This window comes from Dipodomys ordii, unplaced genomic scaffold (assembly GCF_000151885.1).
Source record: "Dipodomys ordii isolate 6190 unplaced genomic scaffold, Dord_2.0 Scaffold49, whole genome shotgun sequence".
Classification (NCBI taxonomy): domain Eukaryota; kingdom Metazoa; phylum Chordata; class Mammalia; order Rodentia; family Heteromyidae; genus Dipodomys; species Dipodomys ordii.
The window spans coordinates 5,112,535-5,134,389 of NW_012267265.1; the positions used below are offsets into that span (position 1 = coordinate 5,112,535).

At 44.9% G+C, this 21,855-nt stretch overlaps 1 protein-coding gene across 1 annotated transcript in view; it reads right to left on the reverse strand.

Annotated features, from left to right (window-relative positions):
- Positions 1-410: 410 nt before the first annotated feature.
- Positions 411-21,855, reverse strand: part of Ppef2 (protein phosphatase, EF-hand calcium binding domain 2) — a 37,835-nt gene continuing 16,390 nt past the window's right edge. Inside the window, exons 7-14 of the mRNA XM_013020090.1 lie at positions 21,539-21,596; positions 17,257-17,637; positions 15,902-16,087; positions 13,439-13,581; positions 4,668-4,774; positions 2,613-2,776; positions 521-608; positions 411-418 (exon numbers count right to left, since the gene is read on the reverse strand). Coding sequence (XP_012875544.1) covers positions 411-418; positions 521-608; positions 2,613-2,776; positions 4,668-4,774; positions 13,439-13,581; positions 15,902-16,087; positions 17,257-17,637; positions 21,539-21,596 — 1,135 coding nt within the window. The remainder of the gene's footprint in view (positions 419-520; positions 609-2,612; positions 2,777-4,667; positions 4,775-13,438; positions 13,582-15,901; positions 16,088-17,256; positions 17,638-21,538; positions 21,597-21,855) is intronic.

Sequence of the window (21,855 nt, forward strand, 5' to 3'; positions counted from 1 at the left end):
TTAATGCTAGCGTTCTATTCCTTAGACCTTGCTCCACTTCCAGCTTTTTGGCAGTGAATTGGAGTGAAGACTCTCATGGACTTTCCTGCCAAGGCTGGCCTTAAACTGAAATCCTCAGTCCTCAGCCTCCTGAGTAGCTAGGGTTACAAGCATGAACAAGTGGCACTTGGAACTTTGCGACAATCTTTAATGAAATTATAATGGATATCACATCTTTTAATAATTATTGTTCCTGTAGGAAGCTCTTTCTAAATGGTATTTGTATGTTTTGAGTCCCAGCATGCTGACTCTGACCTTCTGGGCTTAAGCAATCCTCCTGACTCACCTCTTGAGTTGCGACATAGGTTTTATATCACGCACGTACTTTTCTAGTGTCTGCCATTTATAAGCTGTGATACTATTTACTTGGTTCACATAACTGTTTGAGGAGAGAAAAGTCAGGATGAACAGGGAAGGTACTAACGTATTCAAGGGAAAGTATTTGTTGTCCATCAAAGGGGATAGAACATTAGCGCAGTACCTGAATGATCGCTGTCTATTATCCTAAAAATCGTCTCCAGATTTGATCGGTTTCGATATAGTATTTCCAGCAAACTGGACTGTATGTTCTGTAAAGGGGGAAAAAAGCATCTTATTTTGCTTCTATGTCTTATGTTTAGGCTTAGCTTAATATATAATTAACACCCAGTTAGTTATCACAATCACACATTTGAGGGGGGGGGGAATAAACCCTGAAGGTATTTTATCCTCTCTTCTTTCTTCAACCTTCTTTAGCCTACTAAATAGTTTAGTCATGTATAAAGGACATAGCTCAGGATGAAAATGATCTTATACTGATATGATAGTTTCAAATAGTCAGCTCTTCATATCCATGAGTTCCGCATCCATGAGTTCAATCCATGGAAGATAAAAATTGGTGAGGAGAGTAATGTGTGTGTAGTGAATATTTATACACTTTCTTCCCTACACACTACACTGTAACAGCTATTTAGATTGCATTAGGTATCATGAGCAATCTAGGAACAATTTAAAGTACAGGGGAGGAACTAAGTGCTGGTGGCTCATGCTTGTAATCCTAGCTACTCAGGAGGATGAAATCTGAGGATCTCAGTTTGAAGCAAGCACAGGCAGACAAATCTGAGAGACTCTTATCTTCAATTAACCAGCAAAAATCAGAAGTAGAGATATAGCTCAAGTGCTAGATCACCAGCCTTGAATGAAAAAGACAAGCAAGAATACAAGGTCCTGAGTTCAAGCCCCAGTGTTGACACACAGAAAGCATACAGGAGGATATGTATAGTCTATATGCAAATTTTGGTAGCCCTAAGGGGTCCTGGAACCAACTCCCTACAGATTCTGAGAGATGCATGTATTCTAAAAAGCACTGCATTGTATACGTTAACTTATATGATGTGTGAATTACATTGAAATAAAGCTCTTTTTTTAAAGTATCTAATGCAAGAACCCATCCATATTACATAGTCAGTAAATATTTGTTGACTGGTTTTCAAGTAAGGAAGGAAACATGGTATCAAGGAAACAAAATCAGACAGATTTGAGCTTTTTTTTGTTTGGTTTGTGCTAGAGATTGAACTCAGGGCCTTACGCATTGCTAAGTAATGCTCTATCACTGAGGTACACCTTCAGCCCAGACCAGAGTTTGAGTCACAGCTTAGAGTTCTATGACCCCAGGGAAATTACTTAACATCTTGTCCTCCTAGGGCAAACAGAGCAGATAATACCTGCCTCTTAGGTGGTTTTGAGGATTAACTGAGATAATACATGCATTATCGGTTAACACAAAGTCTAACATAAACAAATATAACAAATAGCTTGGCGCCAGTAGCTCATACATATAATCCTAGCTATTTAGGAGGTAGGATGGGGAGGATTATAGTTTGAGACTAGCCCAGACACAAAGTTCACGAGATCTCATCTTCATCTTATCTATTTATTTTCATTTTATGTCTGTGTTTTACTGGGGCTTGAACTCTGGGCTTTGCCCTACTACTTGAGCCATGCTTCTAGTATGCATTTTGCTAGTTAACTGGAGATGAAGTCTCAAGAACTTTTCTGCCCAGGCTGGCTTTGAACCACCATCTCTGCTTCTCTTTCTTCTGAGTAGCTAGGATTACAGTTATGAGCAACCAACATCTAGCTTTCATGTTTTACTTTTTTAAAAAATTTATCTTTTAAATAAGAGAATTGAATCCAGAGGCTCACACTTGCTTGGCCACTGCTGTATTGCTTGAATTATGTATGCCTCCAGCCCTCGAGATTCTATCTCAATGAATAGCTCTATAAATAGAAGATGGTCCTTTACGTTAGTCCAGGCAAAAAGCGAGCTTTTATCTAAAAATAACCAGAGCAAAAGGGGCTGGAGATGCAGTGGAAGCAATAGAGCACCTAGCAAGTAAGATTGAAGCCCTGAGTTCAACCCCCAATGCTGCCTTCCCTTACCCTTACCATCCCCTCACCTCCAACCGCCCCACCAAAAAAAGTAATACAACAGGTAGTTGCTCTAGTTCCCCCACCCACCCTGCCTTTGGGTCCTAAGTGGTTGCTGTCTGTAAAGGTTTCATAGGCCAGCACGGGTTCTCTTCTGCCATTACCTCTCGGCTCAGTTGCTCTTTGGCCAAGTCCTCCAGCCAGGTCTTGTACTCCAGTGCGTTATCTGTTGAGCTGCTCACCAGTTGTGGTCTCAGCATCCTCCAGGGCAGGCCCAGGCGCAGCACCGACTCCACCGCTGCTGCCCAGTCACTCAGGGTGATGAAGCCTACAGGAAAGAACTCACCTGTTGACTAGTCGCCTAAGAGTCTGCTTTCCTTTACAGGACAGGTAAACACATAGGTGCATGCATTTTGTTATTTTTGTGGTTGTAGTTCTGTGTGTGTGTGTGTGTGCTGGTTCTGGGACTTGAACTCAAGGCCTCACATTCTTGCATGGTTGTTTTTTCTCTCTTTCTCAAGGCTGGTGCTCTATCACTTGAGCCATACCAGCTTTCTGCTGGCTAACTGATGGGAGATCAGAGTCTCAAGTACTTACGGCCTGAGCTATCTTCAAACCACAATCCTCAGATCTCAGTATCCTGAGTAGCTAGAATGACAAGTGTGAGCCACCCAGCTCCATTACTGCTATTTTTTATTTATTTATTTTTTGGGGGGTCCCGTCATGGGGCCTGAACTCTGGGCCTGGGCGCTGTCTCTCAGCTTTTCAGCTCAAGGCTAGCATTCTACCACTTGAGCCACAGCACCACTTCGGGCTTTTTTCTTTTTGCTTATGTGGTGCTGAGGAATCAAACCCAGGGCTTCATGCATGCAAGGCAAGTGCTCTACCACTGAGCCACCTTCCCAGCCCCACTGTTATTTTTTAAAAGTATATTTTTATTTTTGGTGCTGGTCCTGGGGCTTGAACTCAGAGTCTAGGCACTATTCCTAAGCTTCTTTTGCTCAAGACTTGCGCTCTACCACTTGAGCCATAGCTCCACTTCTGGTTGTTTTTTTTTTGTTTGTTTTTTGGTATTTGATTGGAAATAAGAGTCTCACAGACTTTGGATCATGATCCTTAGATCTTAGCTACCTAGTTGCTAGGATTATAGGCATGAGCCACCAGCACCCGTTTATTACTGGTTTTTGTTTGCTTGTTTTCAGTCATGGGGCTTGCACTCTGGGCCTGGGTGCTGTCCCTCAGTTCTTCAGTTCAAAGCTAGCACTCTACCACTTGAGCCACAGTGCCACTTCCTGTTTTCTGGTGGTTAATTGGAGATAAAAGTCTCACAGACTTTCCTGCCAGGGTTGGCTTTGAACCATGATCCTCAGATCTCAGCCTTCTGAGTAGCTAGGATTATAGGCATGAGCCACCGTCCACCCAGCTCTACTGCTGTTTTTACTAGGTGTATAGTTAGTGGAAGTTCAGTTTGATATTGGCTGAATTTGAGCTAAGGCTACATGTTCACTAGACTAACAAAAGCTGGGTGTGATAAGCACACACTCATTGGGAAGGCAAATCACAGCTCTTTTGCTCATGTTAGAGGCATTCTTGCAATTCCTCCACTCTGCTAATTTTCTGCCCAATTCTGGTCTTGTCACCCTTCCCTTGACTCCATTTTTTTTACCACCTCCATCTCTATTTGGACAATTAATGTTGTGTTAAAAGCTTAGAATTTAAAGGGTTAGCCTCCAACATGAGGCATTAAGTTGCATAAGCTGGAAAAAGTAATTAAACAAGGGTTTATGGTTTGGTATCTGTTTGGTCTCCCCTTCCTCTTCACCCACCTGAAACCAGTAATCACCTGACTCAATCCCTGACTGAGTCAGCAAGGGACCCCAGACTCTAAGGTTACTCCTTATCTACTGAGATCACATCCTGGACTGCCCTGGTCCCGCCTCCTACCTTTCTCTATATAATCCAGCCCAACAAGAGTCCCCCTTTCTTTTTCCTTCCCTTCTGTCTCTGTGTACCTCCACTGTCTGACCTCAAAGTCTGGAGTCCCTTGCTGACTCTGACAGTCAGGTGATTACTGGTTTCAGGCAGGTGAAGAGGAAATGGGGAAGAGCTGTTCTCCCCGGCAGACCTATCTATCCATTCAGCAAACATTTGTCTGCTACCTGCATAAGACAGATTTCTGGGAAGTGCACCTTGCTCTAAGAACCTTTACTTTTTCTTACCAGTTTCTTCTGCATCATGCTTCTTGAATTCGCCAAGGAGGTCTGAGGAGTGAGCAAATAACTTTTCCCGCAGAGCTCGGAGAGCTGACACCTCCACCCTGCTAATCCTAGGCCAAGAGATGTAAAGAAGTATTTTACATGTGAGTCTAGAGGGAAAGTCTAGGGGGTTATGGCATTCTGTCTCCTTGAGCTCAGAGTCTCGCGCTTCCTAGACAAACACTCTGCCACTTGAGCCACTCTCTGCCCCCGTCCTTTGCTTTATTTTTCATGAAGAGTCTCCTATTTTCACCTGGTCCACAACTGAAGTCTTCCAACATCTGCTTTTATATCGCAGAGATCACAGGTATATACCATTATATCCTCACCTCAAAAAGCAGCTTTTGAGTCTTGTTAACCTTTTCTCCTGGCTGGCCTCAAGCTGGGATCCTCCTCTCACCACTTCCCAAGTTAGTTGGGATTACAGGCATGAACCATTGAGCCCAGCTCCTCTCTAAGTATCTGACACTCCCCAAAACTCAGTTTTTGAAGGAAAGCTCTGAGTAAGGATTCTCTTAAGAGCAAGTGAGAGGATATGGACATTGCCATCCATCCCAGCTGCTCATAACTGCTCCTTTCTTTTTAAGTTAACCATTGAGATAGCTGATAGCATTGGAAAAGTGAATTCTGGGAAAAATTAGGTGATGAATTTATAGCAATCAGTGAACATTTCAAAGAGCTGAATGCTTTTGATTATCTTATTAAAGCACATTATAGGATTCCCTCCAGTGACTTAAGTCCTGGGTGTTTTGATAATGGTGAGTGGCTTGAGTCCTGGGTGTTTTGATAATGGGGTCACCCTGGAGACTATAATTTAGTAGGCTAGGTGACATTCAGATGGCTGATTTTATAAAGCTATAGATGATACTGCTACTTAGTATGATTTTCATGTGGGAAGTTTAAATTTTCGTGTTATACCCCCCTCTCTCTCTCTCTCCCTCTCTCTTTGGTGCTGGTGCTGGTACTTGAACTCAGGACCTAGGCACTGTCCCAGAGCTTTATTTTGCTAAAGCCTAGCACTCTACCACTTGCGCCATATCACCACTTCCAGCTTTTTGGTGGTTAATTGGAGTCTCACAAGCTTTCCTGCTCAACTTGATTTCAGACCACAATCCTCAGATCTCAGCCTCTTGAGTGGCTCGGATTACAGGTGTGAGCCACTGGCACCTGGCTGTAACACTTCTTTTTGAGTAAAGCTGGCCTTTATTTAATAATCCAGGTGTGTCATATTTGTTGGCATTATCTCCACCTCCAGTCCTCAGCTCCACCCAGACCAGAGCCCCTCCCTGCCTAGAGTTCCTGCCTTATAGCTGGCCAGTCCCGCTCTTACCCCCAGACCTACCTGCACATGTCACTATCCCCACCTGGGTGGGGGCAGACACTATATTATTCTTTCTCCAGGGGGAAATATGGCCCCTCTAATAAACCTAACAATAATCTTTCTCTTGTGCCTGCCTGCCTCTGTGTGGTCCCCTGGGATACTCATGAAGGATCCTAACATTTGGTGCCCAAACCCAGGATAGGTTCCCCGGTGAATTTGCCCTCCCCTTCACTCCCATTTTGGTCGGGGGGGGGGGGTCCTACCAGCTGCCCGGGGCCTAACCCATAGCCTCACATTGCTGTCTCCAGAGGACCACCAAGGCAACTTTCTCCTGACAGAGCGCTCTATCTCCTACCCATCCAATAGTGGCTGATCGGTTCTTACTCCAGGGTAAGAGACCAGTAGTTAGTCAGGAGGTTCAGATTTCCTTCCGATTTCCATATAGGCCACAGGGCTTTCATGGGGGGGGCCACAGGGCCCAAGGACAAAATCTTAGATTCAAGTTCTGAACCTCACTTTAAGGGCCTCAGGGGCCAAGGAACCCAGCATTTGTGGTGACAATCACATTTGCTGTTGTGTTGCCTTTGTAACAAGCTGAACAAAAACGCTTGGTTTTAACTCCTCTCTCTGGGTCACCTACCATGGGAGGGACACAACTAAAATTCTTCATAAAAACTGCTCAACTTTGAGCCCAATCTTAAGCCTAATGCAATCAAATTTGTCCCCAAATTTGGAATGCCACATGGCCCCTTCATGAGATACTGAAACCCCATTTTACAGGACTTAGATATTTCTGTGAGCACTCCAGTAATTAAAACTCTCTCTCTCTCTCCCCCCCCTCCTCCCTCCCTCCCTCCTAAAACTGCCTGCTTGCCAGCCTGTAAAACTACTAACAATTACAATTGGCAAAAGACAGGCTATCTGGTGGGCTAAGAGGTTAGCTTCTGGTAACTTCTCTCTTCTTCCAACTGAAGGTACCCAGTCAATTGATATGTAAAACGCTCTAGTCTAAATTGGTACAAAGACTAGAGAAAAGTACTGAGTGGGTTGAATTCAGCTCCAGGGGACCCCCACCTACAATTCTTCAGCAGAAAAGTATTCAATATGCTAATAGGCCTTGGTAGAACAAGCAAGCCCTGGACCAAAAGTGATTTGTTAAAGTTCGTCTTAAATCTTGGTCATCTAGCTGGGCACAGCTGGTGGCTCATGCCTGTAATCCTAGCTATTCAGGAGGTTGATAAGGCCTGAGGATCACAGTTCAAAGCCAGTCCTGGCAGATAAGAGTGAGACTCTTATCTCCAATTAACAACCAGAAAGCCAGAAGTGGTGGCATGGCTCAAGCAGTAGAGTGCTAGCCTTGAGTTAAAGAGCTGAGAGACAGAGCTCAGGCCCAGAGTTCAAGCCCTAGACCAATGACCTCTGCCCCCTCCCAAAGAAAAAATCTTGGTCATCTGCAAGAGTAAGATTGGCAAAAAAGGATCTCTTGCCACTAAAAATTGAAGAAAATGTTTGGTTGGTATTCATTTTGCATACTTTAAGATCTTTGTGCACTAGAGTATGTGTGTATATGTATAAGTATATGTAAAACATGTTCAAAAACGGGTAAGTTTGTACTTAAAGCACAAAAAGGTAAATGGGTGGATTTAACTTTAAACCCTAAGAAAGGTCAGCAAGTTTGGGCCTTACTAAAAGTCTCAAAGGATTATTACATTGTTTTTAAAGAGGAACTTTAGCTAAAAGGTTTTCTGTTCTGGTTAAATCTTGAGTTCTCCCTAGCATTGACCAAGTGGTGGATAATAGAGAAGTTAACAGGAGCCACTGCAGTAAATCTCCAAAAGCTCTTGGAGATGGAGTAAATGGACCTCTCAGGTAATGGGTATGCCTGAATCCCTAGAGGCAGGGCAGGGATGTGAAGCTCTCTGTACCCCTGCCCCCTGAACTCTGGAGCAGCCTAGCTCAGTGCTGTTCAGTGCCAACTGAACTTGTAATTCTGTGACCCTCCCTCCTGACCCTCCCTGTCTCCCCGACCAGCCCAGGCGCCATTACTCCATGCCACACCTCCTGTCTCCTGAAAAGTTTTTTTGTTTGTTGGCAAAGTTTTTGGTTCCATCATAATTAGGCAAAATAATATCATTTTGCCGCTAAAATTTTAGAAAACTTCAGTGGCCGATATTAAAATTGAAGCATGCCCTATGATTTGGGCACAAACATGTCTATCTGTCTATATGTAAGATATGTAAAACTGTCATGGTTTCAAAGTTTCTTGCTTTTGATCACAATTGCAACTAATATAAACCTTGTAACTACCAAGCATTCTGCTTGCTAAAAGCCCTTTGTCAATGGAAGTTGTGGTTTAATCTGAGTTGCCTTGAAAATTCTGAGATCACCTGACTATAAGCCAAAGGAAAAAACAGGCAGTTTTCAAAGGGCATTGGGCAAGGAGTTGAGAAAACAAACAAAAAAAAAATGGTTTCCTTTGAAAGTACTGTAAGGTCTGCACAGGGACACCTCCCTACCTCTTGGCTAAGTCTCCACCCAGTATCTGTTACCTAGGTAACTGGCAGACCTGGAAGCAGTCACCTTCCCCTCCTGCTAGGTCACATCCTGGGCTGCCTCTGATCACATGCCTCCCATCTGACCTTAGGAGGGTCCCAGACCCTGAGGTCACATCCAGATCCAGTGTGGCCATACCTCTCCCCCATCTGGCCACACCTCTTCCTGTCCCTGGCCTAGATAAGTCCTGTTCTGGGAATGGGTCACCCCCTTCCCTTTCAGCCATGCCTTTCCACCATGCATGGTGGGGGCAGCAGTTCAGTAAAAAAACTTCTTTTCTAGCCTGAATAGTGTGTGGTGTTCTCTTCATCGGCTACCTAATGAAACCCACCTATTTAATATACCTTACAAGTACGAACTCTAAAAAGTTCAAATATAAATGAAGTTGGTAATTAATTTGGCTGTGATGTTTGTCATTCCTCATGTCCATCTATGCTAAAAGTTAAATGTTGTACATCTTGATCATGGCTAATGTTTTTTGGCTCTCCGTTTTCTCTCCTGTGTTCCATCAACTCCCTTTGAACCATTGTGGAGCACGTGTGCACGCGTGGGTGCTGTGGCTTGTGGAGTCTGGACACCCCCACTTTTTCTACGCTAGTAGTGACTCAGGATGCAGTTTACTCTCGTGCATGGGACAATGCCCAGGAAACGAAACAAAGTTGTCAACCTGCCTAAACCAATGGGGATCAGCCTGCAAAAGACAGTGCACTCAGAGTAAACAAAAATACTGGAAGATGTCTTTAACCATCTGTGTAGAAATTTGCAGGAAAAACAGCAGGCGGTGTGACAATCCATACACTGGGGGGCACTACTGCAGCCTAGCCCAGACTGCCTGGACCATCCTGACTACTTCCACCATGAGAACAAGTAGGCTGGGTCCCTGCCTGGCCCTATCACACATGACTAAAGCTTACTGATTCGGGTTGAAAGGCATGAGCCACTGAAGCTCAGATTTTAACATTGTCTCGATTTGTTGGTGTTCCCTTCCAACCGTTGGTGATTAAGTTGTTTTAAACAGGCTGCCCAAAGACAATGGGTGCTACCTAGAGCACTAATCAGCTGCAATTTGAAAACATTTACATTTTGTAATGAAAAAATTCAGGCGTGTAATTGTTAGTTAACAACTGTTAACAAGTTGCAGGTAAGCTCTATCGCCTTTGGTCTTTAATTGGAAATAAAGGGGGCCTTTATGGCAAAGACACCTCTGATTACAGTTCACAGCCAGCCTGGGCAGAAAAATCCCTCTAAAACTCCATCTCCCAAGTAACCAGCAAAGAGCCAGGCTGGAGGCCTGGCTTGAGACACTCTCACCTCTAAGTAACCAGCCAAAGGCTGGAAGTGGCATTGTGACTTTAAGTGTTAGAGCACTAGCCTTGAGCAGAAGTTCTCAGGGACTGCCCAGGCCTGAGTCCAACCCCTCTGAATGCTAACTGTGATGAGCTATCCCAGCAACAGGCACTGAGACCCCCAGGATGAGGTCCATCCTGATAAAGGAAAACCGTGGAGGGGAGTAAGAGGAAATAACATTCTAAATGCAGTCACTTTACACTTGCCCTTTCAAAACCAGTCTACGAATGCTAGCCAGTCCACTATGCTCTCCTCTACCCAGTTGCCAAAAACCCTAGACACCCCCTTCCTGCCCCCAGTCCAGTTATTCCTCCTTCCCTACAGGGCTTATGGTCCGAATGGAACTTTTCTGGCCTGTGGCCAGTGTGTGTTCTCCTATGTCATTCATGTTAACTGACCTTGTCACCTTGTCAGCCTTTTGCCTGACCTTTCCAAACATTTCATTTAACAGGATAACAGCCACCTGGGAACAAGTCAAGGCCATCCTGTCACTACAATAACTGGAGACTTCATTTACATTGCCTTGCCCAGCGCAGACCCAGGCCCTAAAGACCCCAACTCCAGTGACTCCTCAATGCCCGCAAGCCAGCAGGAAGCAGCCAAACAAGCGCATAATACCTGTTGGCTCTGGTACCTTTAAACCTCTCTGCTACCTTCTCAGGTTCCTGTGATCCTAAATCTGGAAAAGTCTTACTTCCCCCTCCAGGATATGGGGAGTCAGGTCCCATGCTATGTCTCCAATCCAAGACAGAAAAGGCAATCTCAGGCCTTTGATAGCCCCTTCTGGGAATCAATCCCTCCCTGGCTTATTCCTCTCTTGGGCCTGTTAGTGGCAATTTTTTTTTGCCTTTTACTAATTGCGCCTTGCATTTTCCGTAACTATTTTCATGGAAAAGATGAGGACCTTTACCAAGCAAACTGTCAAGCAAATACTTCTTGGATGGTACCCAGCTGAACAATGAATCAGGGACCCCTGACTACTTCACCCCTTTACGGCTGGAAGTAGCTCCAGAAGAAGCAACCTCTGCCCATACTCCCCACCCGGTCCCCTCTTTATTATTAAACAACAAAGCTGGGAATGTTGGCATTTTCCCCACTTCTGGTCCTCAGCTCCACCCAGACCTGAGCTCCTCCCTGCTCTAGAGTTCCTGCCAGATAGCTGGCCACTCCCTCTCTCCCCACCCAGACCTACCTGAGAAGGCCACTATCCCCAGAGCTACCCACCTGTATGGGGGCAGATGCCATATTGCTCCCTCTCCAGGGGGAGATATGGCCCCTCTAACAGACCTTATAATAATCTTTCTCCTGGCCCGCCTGCATCTGTGTGGTCCCCTGGGATGGTCATGATGGATCCTAACAATATTAATGCTAAATGCTAAATATTAATGTGTTCTCTCTAGTCACTTGATTTATGCTAACTTGGTCTATTTTTATTTTTAATTGAGGTGGAATAATTACAGTAGCTTGTTCCGTAGACTAAACTAGAATATATCAGTATCTCATATACTCTGAGGCACTTGTCTCTGCAGAAATAATAATGAAGAGAGGTCAAGACTGCCTTCCTTCCCTACAGGCCAGCTGATTGCTTCTTAGTGATCTCATATATGAAATTGAGTTCAATAATAGTATCTATTTCAAAAGTTGGTCATGAGACAGTATATATGAATTATTTAAAACATTTAGTGCATGGTAAATTCTAAACCAGGATTAAAATTCAGAATCATCCCAAGAAGCCGGGCGCTGGTGGCTCACGCCGGTAATCCTAGCTACTCAGGAGGCTGAGATCTGAGGATCCCGGTTCCAAGCCAGCCTGGGCAGGAAAGACCATGAGACTCCTATCTCCAATAAACCACCAGAAAACCGGAAGTGGCACTGTAGCTCAAGTGGTAGAGCGCTCGCCTTGAGCTGAAGAGCTGAGGGACAGCGCCCAGGCCGAGTTCAAGCCCCACGGCCAACCAAAAAAAAATAAAAAACAGAATCATCCCAAGAGATATTTAAATAATATTCCATATTTCCTTCTCAGAAAGAGGTTTCTCTCGGGGCTGGGAAGGTGGCTCAGTGGTAGAGCGCGTGCCTTGCATGCATGAGGCCCTGGGTTCGATTCCTCAGCACCACATAAGAAAAAAGCCGGAAGTGGCGCTGTGGCTCAAGTGGTAGAGCGCTAGCCTTGAGCTGAAGGGCTGAGGGACAGCGCTCAGGCCCAGAGTTCAGGCCCCACGACCGGACCCAAAAAAAATAAATAAATAAATAAAAATAAAACATTTAAAAAAAAAAAAAGAAAGAGGTTTCTCTCTTTCTTCCTTCCTTCCTTCCTTCCTTTCTTTCTTTCTTTTGTTGGTCATGGGACCTGAACTCTGGGCCTGGGCACTGTCCCTCAGCTCTTCAGCTGAAGGCTAGCGCTCTACCACTTGAGCCATAGCACCACTTCCAACTTTTTCTGTTTATGTGGTGCTGAGGAATTGAACCCAGGGCCTCATGCATGCAAGGTAAGCACTCTACCTTCCTAGCCCAGAAAGAAGTTTCAGTGCCAAGTCTGTAGATAGAGAAAGAAAGCCTTTGACAGTGGCTTTTTGGGGTAATGTAAACTCTCTGTAGTCGAGAGAAAATAGGTTATTCTCTAACCTTCAAAAGACTTGGTGGCTTGATATATGGGCTTCATTCAAATGCATCCATAGAGGATAATTTTTGCAGGAAATAGACACATTGTTTGCATTAATGATGGGTTGGTAGAAATATTAAGTGTGTGGAGAAGGGTGAGATCTACTGTGGGGAGGATGGGGTTTGTTCTCTGAAGCTTCATGTGTTGGCGCTTGCTCCTCATTGTGGGACATGGAGCCTAGCGCCAGGTCTATAGGTCACTGGAGATATACAAAGGGATTAAGGTAGTTCCTGGGGGACCCTTGACTTAAAGGGTATGAAGGGAAGCCTGCCTGTCCCCTCTCAACCTGGCTTGTCTTGAGATGTGATCTTCCCCGTCAGTACTCACCATGATACCATCTGCTGTTCTACCCTCCCCAGAGGCCAAACCAAGACCAGCTGCCCCATTCTTGAATTTTCAGCCTCCAAAACTGTTCTGACCTCTTTTCTTCATAGCCTCAGTTATTTTATTACAGTAACAAAACAACAGATTAATATGGCTTTTATACTATCTATTCTAGATGGTAGTTATGACTTGGCTTAATTCTGAATTTTTTTTTGGGGGGGGGTCCGGTCGTGGGCCTGAACTCTGGGCCTGGGCGCTGTCCCTCAGCTCTTCAGCTCAAGCCTAGCGCTCTACCACTTGAGCCACAGTGACACTTCCGGCTTTTTTTCTTTTTGCTTATGTGGTGCTGAGGAATCGAACCCAGAGCCTCAGGCATGCAAGGCAAGCGCTCTACCACGGAGCCACCTTCCCAGTCCAATTTTTTGAATTTTTTTAACATAGAATTTAGATCAATGCAATGACACTGACTCCCCGAAACGTTCTGTAAAGCACTGTCATTTTTTCTGAAAAGCATTCATTGAAAAGTCTCGCCTTTGCCGCATGGTTAACTTGTGGGTTGCCTTGTTCGCTTGATACTGCACGATATGTGGAGTCAGCGATGTCCCCAGTTTCACGTAGGCCCCTCTGTTACTGCCAACTTCATAGTAGTTGGAGGCAGAAAAGATGGTCAGTACCTAAATCAAAACAGAAGAGATGGCATTCATGCACAATGAAAACTCTGTCATCTTCCATCCCATATTGCCAGTCCACTGTCAGCACCGCTGGTCCCCTGCACTCATCCATGGCGCTCTCTGTCTCTCTCTCTCTCTCTCCTTCTTTCCTTCTTCCTTCTTTTCTGCCGTTTCCCTTTTTGTGCCAGTCATGGGACTTGAACTCAGGGCCTGGGCACTGTCCCTTAGCTTCTCGTGCTCAACACTAGCACTCTACCACTTGAGCCATAGCATTACTTCTGGCTTTTTCTGTTTATGTGGTATTGAGGAATCAAACCCAAGGCTTCGTGCATACTAGGCAAGTACTCTATCACTAAGCCACATTCCCAGCCCTGCACTGTTTTCTTTTCTGTGTGTGTGTGGGGGGGAGGGTTTGTAGGTCTTGAACTCTGGGCCTGCGTGCTGTCCCTGAGCTCTTCAGCCTAAGGCGAGCGCTTGAGCCACAGCGCCACTTCCAGTTTTCTGGTAGTTTATTGGACATAGGAGTGTCACAGAATTTCTTGCCCAGGCTGGCTTTGAACCATGATCCTCAGATCTCAGCCTCCTGAGTAGCTAGAATTACAGACATGAGCCAACGGCACCTGGCTGTTTTCTTTTTTTGAAGTAATCAGTACTTTCAAGGAATCATGACTCATGACACAGTCACACTTGAGCCACAGCTTCACTGCTGATGCTTTTTTTGTGATTAATTGGAGATTAGAGTCTCACAGACTAACTTGAAAGTACATCACTAACACCTGGCTCAGAAACCACTTTAAAAAAATCATTTTATTGGGTTTAACTTAGGGATAGGCTGGGTGTTGTGAGTTGAGATGGCTGAGGCTGATCAGTTCTTAAAGCTGATGTGTAGCTTGGCACCAGTGGCTCACACCTGTGATCCTAGCTACTCAGGAGGCTGAGATCTGAGCATCATAGTTCAAAGCGAGCCTGAGCAGGAAAGTCCATGAGACTCATCTCTAATTAATCACACACACACACACACACACACTTTGATGAGTGCCTCAAAGTAGAGCTTTTTATGGAGTTCTGCTCTCTGGAAAGTTCTTATTATCAATACATTGGGAGATGCTAGAAAAAATATTTATATTCCTGGACATTTCCAGTGAATATAGAAAACCAAAGGTTCTCAGAACCCTTACAATAAGGAAACTTACATCACCATTTAACCAAACATTTCTTCTTAATTGACTGCAAACTTGTTATTCTCCTGGCCATATAGCATTCCTGGGAATATCCCTTCTGATTGGCACCAGTCAGGCAGATTAGGCAAATATTGAAGGATCTAGAGATGCCCAAAGATTAGTCAGAACATTGATTTTGCTCCTGAGGAGACTATGATCCTGAATCCTTGCCTGGAACAGGGTGGAGATCTAGCTCCCTGTGGGGTTGAGACCTGGAACAGTAATCCTTGAGACTTAAAGTTATGGCTGGAAAAATACAGGCCTCAAATTTCTATCAATAAAATGGAGCCACATCTATCCCTTGCTGTCAGAGTATTGACAAGCAGTGGCCACAACAATTTTGAAGTTTTAAAAAGTCTATAAAAGCCAAGTGCTGATTGCTCACACTTGTAGTTCTAGCTACTCAGGAGGCTGAGATCTGAGGATCATGGTTCAAAGCCAGCCCAGGCAAGAAAATCTGTGAGACTTTCATCTCCAACTAACTCTCAAAAAGCCAGAAACGGAGCTATGGCTCAAGTAGTAGAGTGCTAGCCTTGAATACAAAAGCTCAAGGACAGTGCCCAGGCCCTGAGTTCAAGCCTAAGAAATGGCAGGCATGCATACGCGCGCACACACACACACGCACGCACACACACACACACACACACACACACACAAAGATTAGTCAAGCAATAGTGGCTCACGCCTCTAATCCTAGCTACTCAGGAGGAAGAGATCTGAGGATCATGGTTCCAGGCCAGCCCAGGCAGGAAGCTCCAAGATACTGTTATCTCCAATAAACTACTGAAAAAAACCAGAAGTGGCACTGTGACTCAAGTGGTAGAGCACTTTCCTTGAGCAAAAGAAGACCAAGGACAGTGCCCAGACCCAGAGTTCAAACCATTCAAGCCCTAGGACTGGCAAAAAAAAAGTCAAAGATGATCACTTTTATAATAACAATTTAGAAAATGAAGGGTTGCCAGGTTGCTTGGAACAAGTGGGTAACACATATGAGACACAACCGGTTATCAGAAACAGAGGTCTCAGCTCATCAGAGTCTGGAAGATGCTTTTTGGGTCCCTCCTGTGACCCACAAACAGTCCCAGTGTGGAGGCTCCACCCACCTTGCGGTTGTGGCAGAATTCATAGCCTTCAGGCTTGCATTCATGTGAACGGATCAAGAATCGCAGCTTGTATTTCTGCAGCAACTGTTCTGTCACATCCGGCCCAAAGTAACAGCCTCCTCCTCGAATAGTGTTGGCCTTGCAGCCCTCCTGAGCCATGGGGTCACTCCATAGAATGTCTACCACCTGGAAAGACCAAGATACCCATATTCACTCAGAGAGGCTCACAGGAAAACAGCAATGGGATGAACAAAGGACAGAGAAGAAGAACATAGTTGATTAAGTGAATAAATTCCCATGCATTAGGCCAGACCCTGGATGGCTCATATCTGTAATCTTAGCCACGAGGCTGATCTGAGGATCATGGTTTAAAGTCAGCCCAAGCAGAAATGTCTGTGAGACTCTGATCTCCAAAAAGCTGAAAGTAGAGCTGTGACTCTAGTGGTAGAGCACTAGCCTTAAGCAAAAAGCTAAAGGACAGTGCCCAGACCCTGAGTTCAAGCCCTAAGACCAGTACATACAGAAAAAAACTGTATTCTAAATTGGTATTGAAGGTAACTCAGAACTCTGAGAGACAGTATCCTGATATCACTGTCTCTCTGTTTCTCTTATCCCAGCAATGATGATCCTAAAGTAGGTGGGTTGTAGTATAGGCTAGCCCAGGTACGAAACAAGACCTAACCTTAAACATAGTCTGCAAAAGCCAGACACTGGTGGCTCATGTTTGTAATCCTAGCTACTCAGGAGGCTGAGATTTGAGGATCACAGTTTGAAGACGGTCCTAACAGGAAAGTCCATGAGACTTTTATCTTCAATTAACCACACACACACACACACACACACACACACACACACACACACACACGCACACATACACACACACCCCTGGAAGTGGAGCCAGGTGCTGGTGGCTCACGCCTGTAATCCTAGCTACTCAGGAGGCTGAGATCTGAGGATCACAGTTCAAAGTCAGCCCGGGCATGAAAGTCCATGAGACTCTTATCTCTAATAAACCACCAGAAAACTGGAAGTGGTACTGTGGCTCAAGTGGTAGAGCACTAGCCTTGAGCTGAAGAGCTGAGGATCAGTGCCCAGACCCAGAGTTCAAGACCTACGACCACCACCAACAAAAAATAACATCTCATTGATAATAGCTGACCTTACCTGTTGAAGCTAAGTTGTTAAACTATTTTCCTATCATTGATGAAGCATGAAGACATATGATCTTTAAGCAAATGGTCTTCTGGGGTGTTCTAACCCCAGAGAAATGCACTAGGGAGAAGGCCTAAAACATACCCTGAATTTACATGCTACCTCTTCTGGTAGCAGCCATGTTCTAGCCCGTCACAACCCACCTGCTTCCACTCTTCGTATGTGGGCTCTGGATGCTCTCCAGCATCTCTGTCCACTTCTGGGGCCAAGGGCAAAGACTCCTCCTTCTCTCTGATGCCTGGGAAGCCAGCTTGCTGGTGGCACTGCTCCAGCTCCAGGGCCGCAGAGGGCCGCACCTGCACCTGCTGGGTGCAGTCAAGGGGAGCGGTGCAGGGGACGCTGCAGGACCGGCTGGCCTTGTGGGTCTTGTTGGAGCCAAGGTGAAAGGGCGAGGAGGGGAGCGAACGGCTTTGTGGAAGAAACCACGGGGTGGGTTTCTGTGCATAGCTTGACGGGTTGCTTTTTCTCTTCTCTGCCTTTTTCTCATTTTCCTTTCTCATTTTGTATCTCATGGTAGAAACAATCTAAACACATGCAAAAGAAATAGAGTTGGAATAAAGTAGTAGGTCCTTTCTGAGTACTACTTTCGCACCCAGTCAGTCCTAAATACTGGGCTTCATAAACAAGTGTTTTCTCCAGGCCTGGGATAAGGCAAGGAACAAATTTTAGACATTCTTACAGCCAGGTGATATTGCTATGACACTCAATCACACACAGGATCGATTGGCTTCTGTCTTTTGTTTAAATTTCATTTTTTATTATATTTATTTTTTATTGTGTTGTATTAATTAACTAATTAATTAATTGTGCCAGTCCTGGGGCTTGAACTCAGGGCCTGGGCACTGTCCCTGAGCTTCTTTCCCTCAAGGCTAGCGCTCTACCACTTGAGCCACAGTGCCACTTCTAGCTTTTTCTGTGTATGTGGTACTGAGGAATTGAACCCAGGGCTTCATGCATGTTAGGCAAGCACTCTACTACTAAGCACATTCCCATCCTTTGAATTTCATTTTTAAACACTTCACATTTATTGTATTTTGTGATCTGTGATGAATTAGGAAATCATAATACCTAGTCTTTTGCCACAGAGAATTTGGTAAACATTCACTTAGGTCACCATTCTCTCTCTAGAAAGATTTTTAGAGACAGACAGGAAGGGGCAGCTGTCCCTCATAAAGGCAAACCTTTATTCTTCCAGTTGTTCCACAGATGCTAAGAGTAAAAAGAAGGGGCTGGGAAGGTGGCTCAGTGGTAGAGTGCTTGCCTCACATGCATGAGGCCCTGGGATCGATTTTTCAGTACCACATAAGCAGAAAAAAGCCAGAGTGGTGCTGCGGCTCAAGTGGTAGAGTGCTAGCCTTGTGCTGAAGAGCTCAGACACAACACCCAGGCCCTACAACTGGAAAAAGAAAAGAAAAGAATGTAGAGGAGCCTAGTATGGTGGTGCATGCCTATAATCCCAGAAGGGGGAATAGTAGGATTACAGTCCAAGGCCTGTCTGAGCAAAACTATGAGACTTGGACTTGGAAGGTGGCTCAGTGGTAGAGCGCTTGCCTTGCATGTATGAGGCCCTGGGTTCGATTCCTCAGCACCACATCAGCAGAAAAAGCCAGAAGTGGTGCTGTGGCTCAAGTGTCTACGTAGAGTGCTAGCCTTGAGCTGAAGAGCTGAGGGACAGCGCCCAGGCCCAGAGTTCAGGCCTGACAAAAAGAAAAGAAAAGAAAGAAGGAAGGAAGGAAGCAAAGTACCCAGAGAGGGGCCAGGTAACTGAATGAGGTTTGAAGAGGAAGCCACAGCAGAGGTTCTCCCAACACTGGACAAACATTAATCACTTCCAAGCAGTTCCAGTCTTGGGCATAGAGAAAGACCAGGCAATATGACCTGACTGATAACCACACTCCTCTCCATCCTGCAAGCTGTTAGGGAAGGCCAGTCCTCCAGACCCACCCCTTCAACTCAGGATGGTACAAGTGGCTCTAAGGAACATACCTAGCTTTGATTCTTTTTTCAATTTTAATTTTTGGTTGAGGGGCTTGAACTCAGGGCCTGAGTGCTGTCCCTGAGCTTTTATGTTCAAATCTAGTGCTCAACCAATTTGACCTATAACTGCACTTCTGATTTTCTAGTAGTTAATTGCTGAGCTGACTTTGAACCAAGCTCCTTAGATCTCTGCCTCCTGAATAGCTAGGATTACAGGTATAAGCCACCAGTGCCTGGCTTCCCTAGATTTGGTTCTTTTTTTTGTTTGTTTTTGTACTGGGGCTAGAGTCAAGGCCTGGGCACTGTCCCTAAGCTTCTTTTGCTCAAGGCTAGCACTCTACCACTTGAGCCACAGTGCCATTTCTAGCCTTTTCTGTTTATGTAGTACTGAGGAATTGAACCCAGGGCTTCATGCATGCTAGAAAGCACTCTACTACTAAGCCATATTTCCAGCCCTAGCTTTGGTTCTTAAGGAGACTAGGGATATATTGGAGCTCTTGCCAAATAGGCCTATTCTGGGCACTTGCAATAATTAATGAACCTTCATACCGTACCTAGGAAATAGCATCATTTAGTACAAGGGCTCCCCAGACTTTATAAATGGCTGCATCATCCCTTTATACAGCTTTGCAAACCAAGTATCAGGAAATTAGCTTTGCCAAGCCATAAAGATCTGTTCCAAAGTTCTTCCTATTTCTATGTTTTTTGACAGAGACCCAGCTGAACAGAATGTTTGAAAGCTTGAAAGAAATATCAAGATATAATTAGCGTGGAAGCTTAAAATAATTGGGTGCCAGGTGACGAGCAAAATCAATGGAGACATTAAGAACTTAGACTTTAGGCTCCTTGTGCCTGCACTTTCTTCAAGAACATTGAGATTGCATGTAAGAAGAGAGGGTTTTGTAAGGAAGGGTTGGAGGTTCCAGAACCACTGATTTGCAGATGCCCTCACACCTCTGCCAAAGAGTTATCCTTTTCTTTGAATCCTTCTCTTTGGTGCACAAGGACATATAACTTATCTTTTGGTCATGAAAGCACATGGCATCATATCCAGATTGATAGAGAGGTCCTTAGACCAGTAATCTTGAACACTGTAGTAGATGCAATTGTTGGGGAAGCCTTGAATGCTGTCTCCCTTGGGGAGAGGATGAGCCTAGTTCTGTGTTGGAAGAAGGATATTCATCAAAACTTGGGGAGAGGGGGCTGGGAAGGTGGCTCAGTGGTAGAGTGCTTGCCTTGCATGCATGAGGCCCTGGGTTGGATTCCTCAGAACCACATAAGAAAAAAGCCAGAAGTGGCACTGTGGCTCAAGTGGTAGAGCGCTAGCCTTGAGTTGAAGAGCTGAGGGACAGCGCCCAGGCCCAGAGTTCAGGTCCCACGACCAACCCCCCCCCCAAAAAAAATCACCAAAAAACACTTGGGGAGACAAATTGGCCAGTAGAAACTCAAGATTATCATTCTTCTAGTTTAGTTCAAAGAGAACTTGTCAGGTAAAATAACCAACTATCTCCCATAAAAGAAAAGAAACTACCAAACTACCAACAGCTTGATATTTCAAGACTCAGATTCAGCCTGCGTGACTGCAATGACTCATATCTATAGACTTTCATATCTGATGACTGGAATGATGGCTAGAACTCAAGAAGCCATCTTGGATCATTTATTTATTTATTTTTGTCAGTTGTGGGGCTTGAACTCTGGGCCTAGGCAATATCCCTCAGCTCTTCAGCTCAAGACCAGCCCTCTACCACTTAAGCCACAGTGTCACTTCTGGTTTTCTGATCGTTTATTGGAGATAAGAGTCTCACAGACTTTACTGCCTGGACTGGCTTTGAACCACGATCCTCATATCTCAGCTACTCAGATCCAGAGTAGCTAGGCTTACAGGTGTGAACTACCGACACCAGGCCATCTTGGATCATGATGCAACATGGTGAAGCAGCAAGACAGGAGTTTGAGCCCCTATGACTTTGTGATTTAATCTTCCCAACACCCATGATATAATTATAATCCTGTAGAGTTAAATCTAACTCTATAATGGGTTAGGTAACTTGTCCGTGGTCATGATATTTATGTAATAGAATCAGAACTTTTATCTTAAATTTCCATCTGATTTCACAGGCTATGGTTTAACCCTATACCATACCTACACAGTTGGTAATTCCATACTAAAAAATCTTTGTGACAAAGAGTATTATCACCCCAGGTCTATTTCCCTCTTCTTTCTGATAAGAATGCAAACTCTATAGGTTGCAGAAGAGGGTTTGGGCATAGGAACAATCATAAAAAAAAGAAGAAGACTACATTTCCTGCTTCCCTTCGAGTGAGCGGTAAGCTTGTATCCACATTCAGTACAAGGGGATGAAGAGGGCACAAATGTCCAAGTTCTATATGGTGTCCTTATGGGGCAAGAAGGCTTTCATTTCCATCCTTCCTCTCTCCCACTACCTGGGATATGGCTGTGGTACATTGTCCTGAGGATTCAGATGAAGGCTTGACTTGACTCCTTAGGATGGGAAGAAAGATATCAGAAGCCTGGGTCTCTGGATGTTTGTAGAACAAAATTGCCAAAGTAGCAATAGCTTGATATTCCAAGATTCAGATCCATCCTGCCAGACTCTATTGGTTCCTATCTATAGACTTTCATGTCCAATAGAAATACTCGAAGAAGCCGGGCGCTGGTGGCTCACGCCTGTAATCCTAGCTACTCAGGAGGCTGAGATCTGAGGATCACGGTTCAAAGCCAGCCCGGGCAGGAGAGACCG